This window comes from Nothoprocta perdicaria, unplaced genomic scaffold (assembly GCF_003342845.1).
Source record: "Nothoprocta perdicaria isolate Ctin4 unplaced genomic scaffold, notPer1 scaffold_50, whole genome shotgun sequence".
Lineage (NCBI taxonomy): Eukaryota > Metazoa > Chordata > Aves > Tinamiformes > Tinamidae > Nothoprocta > Nothoprocta perdicaria.
The window spans coordinates 2,971,461-2,988,436 of record NW_020455755.1 but is presented as its reverse complement, the minus strand read 5'-3'; the positions used below and the strand labels follow the sequence as shown (position 1 = coordinate 2,988,436).

At 42.3% G+C, this 16,976-nt stretch overlaps 1 protein-coding gene across 1 annotated transcript in view; it reads right to left on the bottom strand.

Moving 5' to 3' along the window:
* Positions 1-218: 218 nt before the first annotated feature.
* The window catches only part of BLMH (bleomycin hydrolase), a 17,142-nt gene continuing 384 nt past the window's right edge, over positions 219-16,976 (bottom strand). The window contains exons 2-12 of the mRNA XM_026047875.1: positions 16,726-16,923; positions 15,966-16,075; positions 15,149-15,290; positions 13,741-13,829; positions 12,416-12,508; positions 8,974-9,129; positions 8,328-8,486; positions 8,157-8,224; positions 7,641-7,758; positions 5,689-5,758; positions 219-1,170 (exon numbers count right to left, since the gene is read on the bottom strand). Coding sequence (XP_025903660.1) covers positions 1,019-1,170; positions 5,689-5,758; positions 7,641-7,758; positions 8,157-8,224; positions 8,328-8,486; positions 8,974-9,129; positions 12,416-12,508; positions 13,741-13,829; positions 15,149-15,290; positions 15,966-16,075; positions 16,726-16,923 — 1,355 coding nt within the window. The 3' untranslated portion in view covers positions 219-1,018. The remainder of the gene's footprint in view (positions 1,171-5,688; positions 5,759-7,640; positions 7,759-8,156; positions 8,225-8,327; positions 8,487-8,973; positions 9,130-12,415; positions 12,509-13,740; positions 13,830-15,148; positions 15,291-15,965; positions 16,076-16,725; positions 16,924-16,976) is intronic.

The following is a 16,976-nucleotide window of genomic DNA, read 5'->3' as shown; positions in this document are numbered from 1 at the left end:
AGATGAGTGCATTTGTGACTACTACAGGAAGACATGCTGGGTTAGGTTCTCAGATCTACTCATGTCCTGCCTCACTCAAGGTTTGTCACAACTCACATCCTTCCAATTCAATAATTGYTTGGCTCATTAAGTAAAGAAATAAATACAGCTTAACCAATCACTTAAGAAAGTGTTTATTTAAAAGCTTCATAGCACCATCTGGTTTTTGAAAACATCCAAATAAAATGCAGCAAGTAAAATTTTTTTGTTTTTCCTGTTGAGCATGACACTAACTCCACCTGTGAACATATTTTATGGTTGTTCTTGCTAATCTAACTGAAAAATAGCGCTCCTGTGCACACAGACATAGCCCTGGGCCTTGATACAGTTATCCAGTCCTAGTTCAATAATGGAAGATTACAAATAAGTGACAGTGGAAACCTCCAGGAAGAAGTTCTCACCTGCAGAAAGAGAATTTTCTAAATGCTAGTTTAAGAGATGGAGCAGTTTCTACTCCTATGTCTCCTTCCAAATTTCTTCTCGTGGCAGCAAAACTAAAAACGTAGAGGTATAAAATATTTTGAATATTCGTTTATGCTAGAAGAGACCATAGATGATTAATTTATAAGTATCTTGATGTATTTCATTAACAGTCACCTAGCTGTTAACTTTAAAGAATGGCCTATTATGGCCATCTTTTCTAGGGAAAATACTAGTCAAAAGGATTCTAAGTTACTATGCTTTTTTTTTTAATTACAAAGTAAGATAAAATCAAACGGCCATTGAAAGCACTTATAATGCATTTTCATGATGAGTTTTTCCTTTTTCCCTTTTTAGTTTTGCAGAGTAGCCTGCCTGAGAGCCTTTATTGAGCCAGTCAGTAAAGCACTATTTTCCAAAGATCCTTAACTTAATATTTCAAGAATATGGACCATGCTGAGCACTTGGTCACATTAACATTTGGCTATGGCTTCCAACCACTGGGATTCTCTATTGCATCTACTTCTGGTTGATCATTAGGAGGCCAACACTCCGCAGTTCACTTGGCCAGCGCCCCCATGGGGTCCCAGGCCGGCAGAACGATGGGCTCCTGCTCCATCACTGCCAAGATATCTTCTGGCACGTGCTTCTTATCCACCACCACTTCGTAGACATACTCYGAAAACCAGTCATCGGTCATGATGAGGTAACCTGGAGACAGAAACAGTTCGTTACAACAGAGAGAAAAAGAATATTATCAAGAATTTAACATACAGGCTAAGCTGATACTGAAGGACTTCATGTGCACGGTCAGGCCAAGCAGGAGGCCTGTTAGGCCTAGAATATTCATCATTTATGTAACCTCTGCTAGGACAGGGTTCTGGAATATTCAAGTGAATTCATGAGCCTTTAAAAAAATAATAGTTAAGTGACAATGTAAAGTTACCTGTATGCACAACTTCACAAGCTTTCAGGATTTTGATGAAAGAAGTTTTCCTGATAAATATCCATATCATCTTTAGTTTAACAAACCTCAAACTTTGCTGCTTTAACTCTTGTAGCAAAAGGAGGCAGCTCTGCTTTCCTCAAATAGAAGGCAACTAAGTCACACTACAGCCGAATTAAATCTTTATTTTCTCCCTTATTATTCCTCCTGGATTTTAGTGGACTGCCCTTGAATCAGGGGGGAAAAAAGTTACTTAGAGCATCTCAGTCTTGAGCAGACAACTACCACTGGAAACAAGCTATTCAAGGTGAACCAAAATTATAGCATGCCAGGGAAAGAATGCATTTAGAAGACAGATGAGAAAGCTTTATGTAATAAAGTTCCTCATGTCCTTATACAGTATCACCACACAATCAAATGAAACAAGAAAACGTCCTAAGAATATGGACAATAAATGCATCTATCTACAGCATCTTGTTTCTAAAGCAAGAGATCAGATTGAATTCCCATAAATTAAAAATCCTATCAATTGTAACCCGAGTAGAAGCCATTTGGGAAGCACTGCCAGAGGGAGCTGCCTTGATTATTCTCTCCTCAGGATATGAGTTCTGTGGGACACACAAAAACCTCTCACTCCCAAGAGCCAACAAGTAATTGCACCCTGAGAGGATAATGAACTCTGCCTCCGACATCCTGTGTCTCGGAGCCCGACGTGCCGATTAGGATCGCGCTGTCTGAACAAGACGGGAACGTCAAGCAAAACTTCAGAACATGCAAATAAGGCAGGTTGCTCTTTGAGAAGGCCTGTGCCCTGGGGCACAATGACAGCCGTTATCACTTCTTCATTGAAAGGATGCGCACACGTTATAGGCAGCAACGTACACACCTGGGAGCCCGCCCGGGGCGGCCTTGAGCTCCACACTCCRTCCAGGTAACAGAGGGACAAGAAAAAGGAAAGTCTGCTGCGTTCTCAAACGGACACTGCCATGGAGTCCTACCTCTGGCAATGAATCTGTTGCTTCTGTGCAACCCCTTTCTATGGTAATGTAGAAGAGCACAGAGGACAACTTGGAATGGGGTTGTCTTCATCCAACATGGTACCTTGTCTACACCTCCTTGTAGGCATGCGGCTCCTCCACCTTTTTCTGTCTAAGAATGAAGCATTTTAACACTGACAAGAACAGCCAAGAGCTGCAGCCACGTCATGATCACACCTTAACCTCCCCAAAGGGAGAAGGTAACAGAATCTTCCTTTCATGATGTGCTCCTGGCATTAGACAGGCTCTAAGTGTCTACTCTTCAACCCTTAAAATGTCTTAAGGCATATGGGGAATAAATACATATCAGGCAGAACAAGTAGAGAGGAAAGTCAGAAGGGAGCCAACTTCCAGCTGGAAATGCACCCTAAGAAACTTCTCTTCACGCCAGAACAAATAGACAGACCCTTGTCAAACAGATGTGATAATGTGAGTCAGTGTTCACCTTTGAGGACCTCTTTTTTTTTTTTTTTTTAAAAAAAGATATCTGACAGGATAAATTGAGTTCAAAGTTAAATAATACTGTGTTGTGCCTGCAGAACTGAGAGTAAGCACAATAATTAAGCTTGCCTGGGTGCCAGACAATGTGCCAGTAAAACACAGAATGGAAAATTTTTTACTGGGAAGTGATTTTTATTTTATTTTTTTTTAACCTCAAAAGGCAAGCAATGTTTGTCAGCAGCTGYGTTCATTCCTTGAGAAAAAACAGACTGGATTCCAAGAGGCAGTTTTACAACAGATATCCTTGTAATTACCAAGTATCTAGGAGCGCCAATGCTAGCTGTTCTCAGGGCTTCCCTTTCCCTGGGGCAAGCACTACCACAGGAATTCAGGCCTGCCCCCTGGAAGGAACGCAGCGGGATAAATAACTTCCTCCCATGGCACTCAGGACCAGAGTTGCGCGCTCCCCGCTCCGTGCAAGGCTGTGGAACCAGGTGCTCCGTGGGCTGTTGCACCTCACAGCAATGCAGGAGGGACCCCATTCAAAGCACTCCCAATTCCAACCCACCCTAAGCTCCGAGGCGCAAGAAATCTCATTCCTGGCACTTGGTTGCTGGCTGTGCCCTTCCGCGCTGCCCAAGGAACAGCCGAGTTGGGGCTTGTATCCCCCACACCCGCCTGGGCCTCAGCTGGGAGATGCCAAGTTTAACATCATTCTTGGCCACTTCAGTGCTGTGATTCTGGCTTCCTGTGCTGGACTTATCCAAACACAGCTTCCCAATGCCTTAACAAGTAGATAAGATAAAGTTCCAGGCTGACTCAGTGGTATCGCAGGGCRGCTAGGCCAGCCTGCAACCCAGCCCGGCTATCTGGGACTACAGCGTAACCATCGTGCCTATTGCTCCTCTCAAGTTGCCTCTTTCGGCACTTAGGAACAAGCTCTAAAGATAGGTCCAATTGCCCKGAGCTAGGCAGTGAGCTGGCTGGATATACCCAAGAATGCTATCCAGGGATTCACTTCCCTGGGGGAAAAAAAGACTGAAACAGAAGTTAAGCTCCCTAGTTCTGATGGGATTTTCAATCAAGGCATTTTTCCAGAGAACTCTAACCAAAAGAGAATATAGACAGTGAGCAACAATTTCCGGAGTCAGTGGTCTCCACCACCACAAAACAGATCAGTGACAGTGACTCACCAAGACAGTTCACACGGGTGGTGTGTGTACAGCACACACAGTGCATGGACAGGGTTTAGTCAAGCCTCTCTGGAGCCCTGCTATACTCTAAAGGAGCAGTGGGTTCCCACTGCTCAGGAGGAATTCATTCCTGAAAAGGGAATGCATACTTGGAAAAACGACAACCCCTGAGGCAGGTAAACTAACTGCAATCCAAGTAGCCTAAGCTTACAGAGTCACAAACAGTACTCAGTAACACGCACACAACTGCCTCTGTCCTGATCCCGCTTAACAGCGGCAACTTCTACTGAGAGCTTCAGGGTTTATTTTACTGCATCATGGTTTGCAGGTAATGGCCAATATCCTCAAGKTAAGCCCTGTGTTTTATTTTCGGTTCTAATCAAGGATAACTCTGAACCTTGACCAAAGGAACACATGAGGAGCAAAATCAAGATGAGGCTGACGGATGCCCATTAACTTTTGTTTGGTACTCAAGACATTCCAAGTCCATGCTGAGCAGCTGTGAGACAACTCCTTCCCAGAAACATTCCTCTAACACTGGCAACATCTAGCCCTGCAAACCAGGGATCTGCAGTGTCTCCAAGGAAGTCTTCTGACATTAAGAGCACCACTAACTATGCATTTTTTTTGTTCCCTAATATACGTAAAGGTGGTTAAAACCTGCAAAATAGTTAATAGCTTGTACTTGGAGCAAAAGCAAAGTTTTAATATGTCACTATTTCAGTAATGTACCAAATTCTATTTTAGCATTGTCACATTGATAAACCATGAAGTTCAGTACCAGCACGGTTTCAATATCTCTTTTATCTAAACTAAAGAGTATTGGAATGCTTTTCTGTGAACACCTACAGCTAACCCTCAGCCACTGCTGCAGACCAAGGCCAGGCCTGAAGCAGTCTCTGCTAAACCACCTCTGAGCTGTGACTTACCATCCTGTTCACACTGCCTATCCCTGTGCTGTGCCAGGCAGCCTCTGCAGCCCGCCGGAGTTTAGAAACCAGTGTAAAGGAAGAGCAAGCCCAGGCTGAGACCAGGCTCAACAGAAAAGCAAGTCCATGCAGCAAACCTGGCTCTGAGCTCAACTTTATCTGAAGTGCAGATCTTGTTGCTAGTGCTTGCCATACCAGGCAAACACTCAAAGCACGCCACAGGTCAGGCTTTTGGCACAGCACTAGAAAGGAGATTTTTATAGATTGAGAGGTGCTGGAGCTAGAGCAATTCTACACTGCAGCTGCTCACAGTGCTGGCTGCAACCAGACTTACCCTCCACTGCCTGATTTCCAAGAGCAGTAAGCAGAACTTTGCAGTGATTGAGAAAGAGCGCTTTAAAAGGAAACTTAAGATGCATTTGGCTTTCACATGTGACTCAGGAGCACTATTGAAATAGCATGAGCCACAGTCAGCATGAAACAACTCCAGTGAACAGAGCTAGGCTTGAATCTTTGTCTTCCCAAAGTGAAGTGCATGTCTCAGTGATTCACATGCTGTTTGCAGACTCATTTCAACCATGTTTCTAGTGAAAGACACATTCATATGTCCTTTATCCCTTCTAGGTCCCCATTTCCAAACACTAACTTCAACAGTCTGCTCCTGTGGCTATAGATTACTTTACCTTTATTGCCACGGTCTTCACCCCAGGAGTTTTCCACTCTCCATTTCTCAAATGACCCTTCTTGCCCATCCTGCGACAAAACAAGGACATGGTTGTTCAGTAGTGGAGAGATGAGTGGGTTTACAGCACTCAACCCAGGTCTGAATCCTGCACCAGCAACCACAAAGCTCCACTCCAAGAGGAAGAGACACTGGGGAGTCTTGCACAATGATCTCTTGCTAACGGTTTAATGTAAGTAATTTTCTGAAATTTTTGCTTACATAATGCAGGAGAAAAGAGAGAGAGGAGCTTATAATAGGCATTTATTTTAATGTGAGAATTGAACTTAATTCAAGTTGCATCAACCACTAGAAGAAATTTAAGCTGCCTTCTCTGTCATCTACCAGGGCTCTGGCTACCTTGTGAAGCACAGAAGTACTCGCTTAAACTAGAATAAACACATTTACGTAAATGATTTTTTCACCAAAAAAGTACATTTAATCCACATCATTTTTTCATTACAAAACTGTAATATAATTTTTTCAAAGCTTTTTTTTTTAAAGCAGGTAAATCCAAAGCACTGCATTTGCACAGCTATCAAAGCCTTCTCAGATTAAGTGAAGGTTTAATACAAAACATGTTCAGTAGAAAGAACAACTTGGTCTATTTTCAGTGGGGAAAAGCCTTAAAATTCTGGACTTGTTCCAGGATAGCAAAATATTTTTTAAAGGATCTTTTCATKCTAAAAATATTATATATTAAGATATAGTGACATTTGAAATTAAGCACTTAGTCTTAGAYGCATCTTTTCATTCTCTAAGCAAGCAGTTGATAATGGATTTTATGTAACTATGCACTTATGTAGAAATTTATAAATATAGACTGCAGRCTATATCCTGCAGTGAAATGCAGTCATTTATTGTCATCTACAAAAGGGAACATACACACTGCAGCGCTCGAGAAAGATTTTCTAGAGTTCCTATAAAACCTATATTTAACAAAATTTAAGTAAGAAAAATTAAATCTAACAAAAAATAAGATGTGCTCATGCAACTTTATGTATTAAATACATGCAGAAGATTCAAGATGCAGAAGAGTATGAACAATTCTATTGAATTGTAAGCAGTAATTCAGAAGAGCTCATGACTCTCAGTGGTCCCATCTCAAGTTCCTAAACTTCAGCACTTAAGGAAACTTTTTCAACTACATGTGAGCAGTTACTTCTCAGAGCCAAGGTCATCTTGGACTGGAAAAATCACTTCAAAGAGACTTAAATATTAATGACTTCTGGAAAGAACGGAAAATACCAAAATTGCAGATAACCCAAAGGGGTAAATATTCACATGGTCCTTTTTAAATCATTATCTCTGCTTTGTTATACTGCCAGAACCAGCTGTAGTGCAGGATTCATCTCAGCATACAGTCACACAGCTATTTTGGACACCATTTTCCTTCCTAATCATGAGTAGGTCAGAGGAGTCACATACCACTGTGTTGTAGAAGGTTAAGGTTTTTACAAAAGTGCCTCCTTCTGGCTCTTCTGGCATTTTAACTGAGTATGAGGTTCATGCTGTAAAAGCTAATCTGGGCAATGGGATAAGGTGGAAAATACCTGCTGTCATATCCTGCTGAGCAGGGAATCAGGTATGTCAGAATCTGCATTTAAAATGTTTTAGGAGAGGTTTTCTATCTTAARAGTAGAACTTTCCTTGCTCTTCTCCAACTGCAGCTTGTGTGTGGGAGAAACTCTTGACTTACCTAAAATTTCCCCCTCCTTGTTATATATTTATAGTTCTTCTGAACACTTCAGACATACATAACATGCAGAAGAGAATCCCAGCCTTGTGCACCAGGGTGTTGTTGCACACACAGMGAGCCCATACAGTGTGAATAACCCCTGAGTATATCAACAAACTGCCAGAAAACTCAAATACATCTGTGCAAACATGAGAACTTCAGAAACAAGACTCTACCTTCTCGGTGACGGCCGTCAGGACCATAGCATGGGTCATCATTGAGTCGCCAAAGATTAATCGTTCTGCTTTGTTCATGTTCTTGATGGAGACACCAAACACCAGCTCATGATTAAATCTGCAAGAAAGCCACATAAGTGTTGTCAAAAAGGATGCAGGGAACATTCTCAAAATTAACCAGAGAATCGGTAGACTGCAGTATCCCAGTTCACAGTAGCCAGTTCACAGACTAAGGGTAAGTTCAACAATTCTTAGTGTCAGAGAAGACTAGTCCTTCAGAAGTATCTCCAACCAGATTAGATGGTTCTCATTCAGATGAGTAAGAACATAACAGACACTTGGCAATACATCTTTAAAAGGAAGAAAGTTTTAGCTAATGAGTGAAAAGAACATGTTGCCACTGAAATATTTAAGAGCTCGTATTTGTATATAAATACRAGCACGTACAAATTGCAGCTAAAGAGCCTTCATATCCGTTCAAGTACCTAAAGATAGTAGTTGTAATTTTCTACTCACATATTCATGTCATTGATTCCCAGCTTGCCATAGAAGTGCTTTGCAACATCGCAGCCAAACCACACGGCCTACAAACAGAAAAAAAATACCACATTTAGGTTATATCCCAGAAAGTTTTATATCACAAGAGTCAGCACCACATCATCTGTGGATGAAATCAAACAAACCAACCTCGCCATCCTTAATAGAGGCTGCAGCCAGTTTTTTCAAGACGTCAATAGGCTGATTATTGTAGAGCGTTCTCCTCCCTCCTACCATATTACCGAGGTACTCCACTGTGTACAGCTTGTTATACGGGTTCTGCGGTCGAGGATCGTTCACTAAACAAATCTGCCAAAATCAAGATGTCATTCATTAAGGTGCAACTTATGCAGAAGCTTTGAGAAGTTAATCTAGACAGATCTGGGGTAAATGCTTCTGTTCTGCTAAGTGTCTATCCCACTAGCAGATGAGAAGCTTGGGTGGAACACCTCTTTCTCCAATACATCTTGGAGAAAGTGGAACTCACTTTCAGTTGTGGCACAGGCACATTGCCTTGTTCTCCAACAGCTGGTTTTATTTATGGCTGTGACTTATCCAACCACTGCATATCATATCATTACAAGCTCAGAGTGCAACGCAAAGTCACACAGCTAATTGAGGGGCAGTGCACAAACAAGAAAACGGGGAGAATAAACACGGGCCCAGCTGGTGGGAGCTGTGTCCATGCCATGTTGGGCAGTTACAGATGCAGAGAGCACACCTGCCACAGGGAAAAGGAGTAACCAGGAGGGTTTTACAGTCAAAAGGTCTTGGACTGCCCTTCTGCATGCCCAACCTTGTCCTCCATGTTGAAGTAAGGCTTCACATGCTCGTTGTAGAATTGCACTGGCGTCATAGGGCCAATTTTGTTGTAGTTCTTCTCCTTATCCCGGAACTCCCAGCAGAAGGTCTCCGGAGGGTTGCCCAAGCAGGTACTGACTATTCGGAAAACCTGTCCAAAGAAGCAGATAGCTGTGAGAACCTGCTGCAACCTCCAGCTCTGCCCTTCCTGCCCAGCAGCACCAGCAGCCAACAGGTCTCCCCACATAAGGGCTAACAGATGTTCTGCCCCGCACACAAAGGGGAACTGAATCTCCTAACACACTACAGCAAAGCATGTTATCCCAGTGCTTCCCCTGGACTAATCCCTCCTTGCCTGCAATGTTCATTCGGATTTCAAAGATGAGCCTTTGTTTTTCAAAATCCTGGAATAATCTCATGTCTAGTTAATACATTTAACAATGCCTCAATTTAGGTTTAAGCTGGCAGGTTATGCAATTCAACTGAAGAGCTCTGCTTCCTGGGCCATCCCTTGCAGCTGACAACTTCCTATTGATTTTAATCACAGAACCTTGACTAGGTTTCAAGTTAGCAGGTTCCCTATAAACACAGGAAACAGTGTTTACTAATAACCTATGGTTTTCCTCTCACTGGCCTTGGCATAAAATGTGCTGAGTTGTAAGAAAGATAACCAGATGAATATCTTGAAGAGTACTTAGCTACTACAACTACAGGAACAAAGRAAAAACAATCATACGTGAACAGGTTTGAATTGTTTTCACTCTAACTGAAACAAATCTACTTCAGTCATTCCGTATGCCTTGAGCATAAGAAGTCTTTACCTAGCAATGAACCTATAGTTTATTTGAGATGAAAGGAAAAAATCTAACCTGTACCTACTCTTTCTGTACTGTGCCCCAATGCCTGTGGGTTGTGTTGGCATTCCTGGGCTGTCAGTTTTCTCACCTTACACAGTTTTCACAACAGAAGAGACGATACCCTTCCCAGAGCGGACCTGCTTCAGAGCCATAAACACCAGTTCAMCTTGTTCCAGAAGCAGCTGCTTCTCAGTAGGTTCTGTAAGAACCACTAGCTTACTAGTGGGTTACTAGCCTTACTGTTTAAGCACTTCACATACAAACAAAAACGAACATAWACGTCATGCCAACTACGGCTCAGTGTTTAGCTGTGCACAGAATGCAAGTAAAGGTGTTCTCAGTCCAAGTAGTTTAAGGAAAACAAAAGAGGAGATTTAATTATGGGTTGAAACAAGGGTACAAGACCATGTTTTTGCTGGAAGAATTTGCACTTCTCATTTTTAATAAATATGTTAAAGAGCAAGTGGAAMCCCCTAAATTGCTACAGATATTTCTCTTTGTGCAGCCTGCACAAAAGGTAACATCTGCTGAGGACAGAGCCCCAGTTACCTCAGATGGCCTCATCTCTTGTCACTTGGGGTTGTGACAAAAACATGCCAGGAAAATGCCTAAAAGAGCAGCAAGGAGCAGGGCTCCTGCCAGAGGAAGGAAAGTGATGGAGACACAGACGTCTCCAGTGAGCAGAGGCGGTGGTCACGTCTGGGAATGGCTCCGACAGTTGTTTTTCCACCACACCCATCCCAGGCCATCCCTCCTTATCTAAAAAGCCTCCTCCATCAATGCCCTTTAGAGACAGACTTGGGCTAAAAGGTGACTTGGATCACTCTGGTGACAGCCAGAGCCAAGATAAGGCAAAGATAATAATGGCTTTTGTTAAAAAACAAAAGGAGCAAGGAGGGGAAAAGGGGACACTCCTGATAAGGAAGAGTCCATAAGGGAAAACAGTGAAGGAAGGAAAAAAAATAAATCACATGCATGGCACTGATCTCAATTTCTGACCTCTGTGCACTAGTTTGATAAGGAAAATGTTTATACAGTTCTGGATTGAATATTTAATCCCAAGTTCCAGTGCAGCTGCCCCATTTTACCTCGAGCACTGCCTCCCTGCATAAGCAAACCAAGATAGGCTGCACAAATAGAACAAAGCCCAAGTTCTGCTTCAACATCCACAAAAACGGATGTACAGCCACTTAAGCGCACACAAAGACACACGCACACAGTGGTCGCAAACCGAGAGGTGTTTTTAAAGTACACAGAACAGGTGCAAATGGATATGCTAACCACAATCTTTCTAGGAAGGAAATCCACTTAGGATACAAACCACTATTACTACTCGAAGAGGAAATACTGCATTAACTGCAGAGAATTAAGCGYGAGTTTTTACATAACAGAAAAATTGCAATCAGTTAATATCCCTTAACACTTCAGGGTCCCTTTTCAGAGGGTCAAGAGGCTTCACACAACAGAGTATTCTAGGCTTGTAACGAATGCGAAGGAATATATACTGGGTTTTATGCTTTCTGTAATCTAGCCTTAAAATAGGTAAAAAGAAGCCAGAGGCTGTATGTGAATTTGAAAACCTAGAATTAAAAAGACAAACATTAAATCAAGCTTCTGTATTAGTGCAACTGCTTAATACTTTATAGGACTATTTCAATGCAACTTTTGCTTCTATCCTAAGCAGATATTACAGTAAGCATCTTTTGATGTTAATTGGAATGCAGAAAAAGTTAAGACATCTGAAAACAGACTTTAAAGTTACTTCATCACTTTGCATTATACACTTGAGATGCCCACACATGACTTTTTTCCAAGGCATACGCTTGGTCAGACATTTGGCTAGCAAAACACTTCAGAAATACCTCTTGCTGTTCAGAGGATCAAACATCAGGAGCCTGGGATAAGCAAAAGAGCACACAGCACCATCACACTGCAACCAGTGACCTCCAGCTGTGGGGCACCAGCCACCAAGCTGTCCACTGGCAAGGCAGGCTCTTGCTGATCAATTTGGGTTAATTCATGCAGCTAGAAACAGATATTGTGGCTCCTTCCCCTGCTGCATCTTCCATTATCAGATCAAAGCTAGAATTCATATCTCTTACACCCTGGAGTTCTTTTCTGTTGTTCTTTCCTGCTCCCTTGTGGGGAATTTCTGAAACGACACTTTTACTGAAGTGTTTGGCATTTTAAATGGTCAGAATGAAGTTTCAGCTTGTCTCCTTCCTATTATATATGGAAGCCTGATAGASCGCTATTCTGACCTCCGTTAAGATACAAAATGCTGTTTTCTTGCAGAACAGGGTAGATCTTTTCTGGGGGTAAACTATCGTAACTCTGGAATTCTTAAAATTCAGGATATTCATCTGGAAGTAAAAAGCTCAGGATGCCCCAAGTAATCAAATAGGCTTTCCCAAGAAAACTAATTTTTTTAATACTTCAGAGTGGACTGCCATACAAAACCTTTCTAGCTAGGTAAACCGAAGTCCCTTGTTTTGTCGGCTCCCCATAACTGCAAAACAAGAACTAGGAAGAAATGCCCTCAAGCTTCCCTGTTCCAAGAAGTCACACAAATATATTTACCTCTTCAATCATCGTGTCCATTTCAGTAGTAAGTTCACAATTAGTTATCCCACATGTCACCATATTTCTTAGCCGCAAACAGTATTCTCTCATCTGTTTAAGAAAAAAGCCATTTTAAAATTAAAAAAGGTGAGGCTTCATCACTTTGTAGATCTTTCTATATGGTTGTTTCAGGCACCTGTATCACCTTTTWACAAACCATCTTCAAAAAAAGCCTTTGTTACATATTGATTCTTTGAGAGCACCATAATGAAGTCTTTAAACTTATCACAAAAGTCAAGCATTAATAGTTGCAATTCAATTACTGTTTTCCAACTACCAGTTTGAAGTTTATAGCCATTAGCATTTCTTAAGACTTGATTCCTCCCAGTCCCAACGTAACTAGCAACATCCATATGTATTACTGCCTCCATGATTCACAGGGAACAAACTGTCTTCATACTGTAAAAGASTCTTTTGCAATTCTAATGCATAATTCATCTTTTGGTTGATAAAAAGGGATGGAGTGTTTCCCCACTACATGCAGAGCYGCAGTAAGAACAGTACACGCTTCCCATTACCGTCAGCACCCGTAAGGCAAGGAAGCAGCAAGTGGGGGGCCCTCAAGACCAGCTGGTTTGTGCTGTTCAAGACAGAAACACATTAACACCACCATAATGTCTAAGCTCATTTCAACAAATGTTTTCTAGTGTTTAAAAAAAAATAAAAATAAAAGCCCGGGGAGGGGGTAGAGCCTTTAATGGCCTTTTTATCTAGCCAACTAGACTAGCTTCTTCCCAGATTAATTCATTTCTGTAACGCAGTGAACAAGCTTCTATCTTCCTTCAGACAAAGCCACACCCTTGTGCCTTGCAAGCTCATTTTTAACACTCAGTATTTTTATAAGACTTTATTCTTTTGATCTTAGCCATCAAACTTGGCAGTAATCTCTAGAAACCTTGCCACMCTGGCAGACAAAATGCTGAGAAACAGTTCCCCAGATGCTAGTTTTACAGATATGTGCTTTATCAGCCACACGTCAGAGAACTGACTTCTTGTAGATGTGAGAATTAGGAACAACTGCTACTAAAACAGCACGGAATATTTCCAAGCTACTGAAGCCTGTCAACAGCTGTCTTCTACGTGCACATTCTCCTACTCAGTGTTTCAAGATCAGTCTCATTCCTTTGCTAAGGCTTAAGACAACTTTCTTAATAGAAGCGACTCAGTTGCCGAGACATAATATTTTAATCAATAAAGACTGAAGAGACATGAAGAGAATACTTGAAGCAGAATCATTCCCATCCCTTCCCCTCCTTTAATTATAACACCTAAATCTGTTCTACCTTGTGATTCAAGATCTCGTTCATCCTTCTCGTAGCCTCCGTGGTATGAGATTCCGGGAAGTATTTCTTGGGGACAACACCGTACTTCTCTAAGAGAAAAAAGCAAAGCTATGAGTTAACAGTTGTCTCTTCCACAGAGATAAGGGAGAAGTTCTCATCATCTCCCTGATCTACATTTTGCAAGGGTGCCAAAGGATGGCATCCTTATGACTTGCTGTCATTTCATGTGACATTTTAGGAATTTTAGTCTAATTAGTGTTTGTTAAGGAGCTCTCTTGACCAAAACAAAATCCGATTAGTTTAAAGTTAAGCTAACAAAATATCTTCTAAAGAAGAGAAAACAAACAAAAAAATAACCTACCTCTCATGAATTATTCCATATATCTAAGCTGTGGTTAGTTGAGCAACTTCCTAGTCTTCCTTTCATCATAGGAAGAGGAAAAACCCCAGGGCGACATCTCTCCTCAAYGCTTACAAAACGTAAGCAACTGCTCAGCTACTTCTTACATTATGCCGCTAAACAAAGATCACACCATACAAAGCTCTGGATTTAACAGCATCATCTGAAGTCTTCTCTGGCCTGATTAAATATTTATAACAGCAGCAAGTGGAAAAAAGTGACCTCCAGGCTTCCACTCAGCAAGTTCCTTTTGTGATTCTAAGCTTATTAATAGCTTGTTACTCTTCAGAGGTGTCATTGTTTTGCAACACAAATGAAAGCAAATGCAGTTATAATTCACACACTGAAGTAGCTCCTCAAGCGGTGCTAAAGATGATACTTAATTGTACTGCAAGAGCAGCACAGCCACATTCCACATCGTTTCCCTCTTGCTGGCCTTTGCATAGCTTTTTTTCCCCAAGACTGCAACTCCAAAAAGTTTTGCTTCTACCTTGCAGACACACCCTATTCCAACTAGTTTTTTTTCCTTCCACGTGTACTAAAAACTGTATACATTGATATAAACCACAGCATTGAGACAACTGCAGAACAACAGAACTGAATGGTCAGGCACATCCAATTACTTGGATACAGGTCTTTCTGAACCTGCAGAAAGCATCATTAGCAGCAGTATACAAAATGAGACCTGCAAATTCAATGAAAGTAGCAATATATATGTTTTTAGGGAACTGCATAGTCAAGGGTATCATTGCAGATTACAAAAAGGCATTTTATCACCACAGTGATTCCATAGATTCTGAATAATGGCACAGCAAAAGCCTAAACAATCTATCTGGAGCTTTCTGTAGTACCTGGCACTCTAGAATCTCGGAGATCTTATACTGCATAAAGTCTAGCAGAGGACAAGATATTGCAAAAGCAAATCACAATTGCAGCAGCTGCTTCAGTTCTCAGYACTCAAGCCAGTGTACAACTTCAGGAAGCACTTCCAGTGACAGATTCTCTTACCAATAAGATTAACCAACATATCCCACTGCCCGCCATCATTTGTGGGGTTGGAAAGCAGGAACTGTATCAGTCTTCCTTCCACGGGTTCCTTTTTCTGAGCTGTTTCCACATAGGCATTTAAAAAGTAATAACAACGTTCAACCTGGAATCAAAAGACAGGCAGAAATCGCTAAGTGTGACATGGTACACATGACTTCATTGCTGCGTATTGATTCCTTTCATAGTTCTAACTAGATGAAACTACATTCTAGCCATGCACTGAAATTCTCATTTTCCCTCTGGTTTTCTGGGGATTATCCTATAAACATATTTCCACATACACACAAAATATTCACAAGTGACTTGTTATACAGAGCTTGGACAGTACCGGAAAGGCAAAGCAGAAGTTACGTAATGAAACTCAGCTCGAGCTTCACTCAGTTGCAAGTACCAAGTCTTCTTGGCTTCCCTATCAGGAGCAAACTAGCACGTAGCTCCCAGACCTGCAGGAGGTCACAAGTACGACTGAAAGACAGCCYCCCAAAACAGTTACAGTGATGCTTCCCACTGGACCTGCAAGTACCATCTGGAATAGTCTAATCTCTTGAGAGAAAAAGAAAAAAAAATCATATTACAAAACATTAACACCTATACAATTTCCTTCTCAAGTCAAAAATTGCACTTTGCTCTTCTTTCATTTGCAAGAGATCTATAAAGATGAAGTTTCCCACCTGGATTCTTAWGAGATTCAGGACCCTAAAGGAAATTACCAGTTACTCAAGACCAGTCCCCACTGCATGACMAGTCCTAGCACAAGCTAGGACCTTAGCTACTGTACCTTATCCCAGAAAAAGAGGTAGGACTGGCTGAATTCAAACTCTTCAATGTTGTACTTCTTCATGAAGGGAAGACGCATTGCATTGAGACAAGAAAAGATCCAACATCTCCCTGAGGGATCAAAGAAAAAGAGGYAACTGGAACCTACACACTGAAGATACTCCAAGTTTTAACAGACGATTTAAAACATTCTCCTGTCTCAAGCCTTTGGCCTGCTATTCTGGGTGGCATTAGACACACATCAAAATAACAGGAACTTTAGCAAAGTTGAACTGCATGTGTAGTTCCCAGCTACTCCTATCTTTTTCTTTAAGGAAGGGAAAAAAGGTAAACATTGTAATGCTAAGGACAGTTATTAATTCAAAAGAAGGTTAAAAGGATCCGTGTTCAGCCCTTCTAAGGCATTCTGGAAAGGTCTGTCAGAATTCAGCTGCAACAAAAGCTAGAATAAAGCCAGAAATGCCCAAAATAGTGCTGTGGGTCACCCCACGCTTAAAACTATTACAAACCACGAATATTCCTAGCAGGAAACACTTGGCTGTGACTTTTCCTCCGAGGTTACATTGCATTTTGCTCACAGCCCAGAAGCGCACCCAGAGCTCTCAGAACAAGATATTTTTGAAATAATCCTTGAACAAATAACGCTTTACTCGGAGGCGCCAGGGGAAGGCTGCGAGGCGGCCTCGGACAGCGCAGGAAAGGCGGATCCACGTCGCCACGAGCGCGGATAACACCCAGGGGCGCGAGGGCGGGCGCCTTACCCGAGTTCTTCTGGTTGGTGACGGGCTTGCCCTCGGCGGGCACGGCGTGCTGGAACACCTGCACGGTGTCCTGCACCACCTGCCGCTGCAGGCACACCTCGAGCGGGTCGTTGCACGTGGCCACGTTCTGCGCGAGCAGGAACTGCGGCTCGGCCTGCAGGCGCCGCGCGAAGGCGGCCGCCTTCTCGGCGCTCAGTCCTGGGGGGCGCGGGGGCGGCCGTCACCGCAGCGCGCCGGCCCAGGGCCCCCCT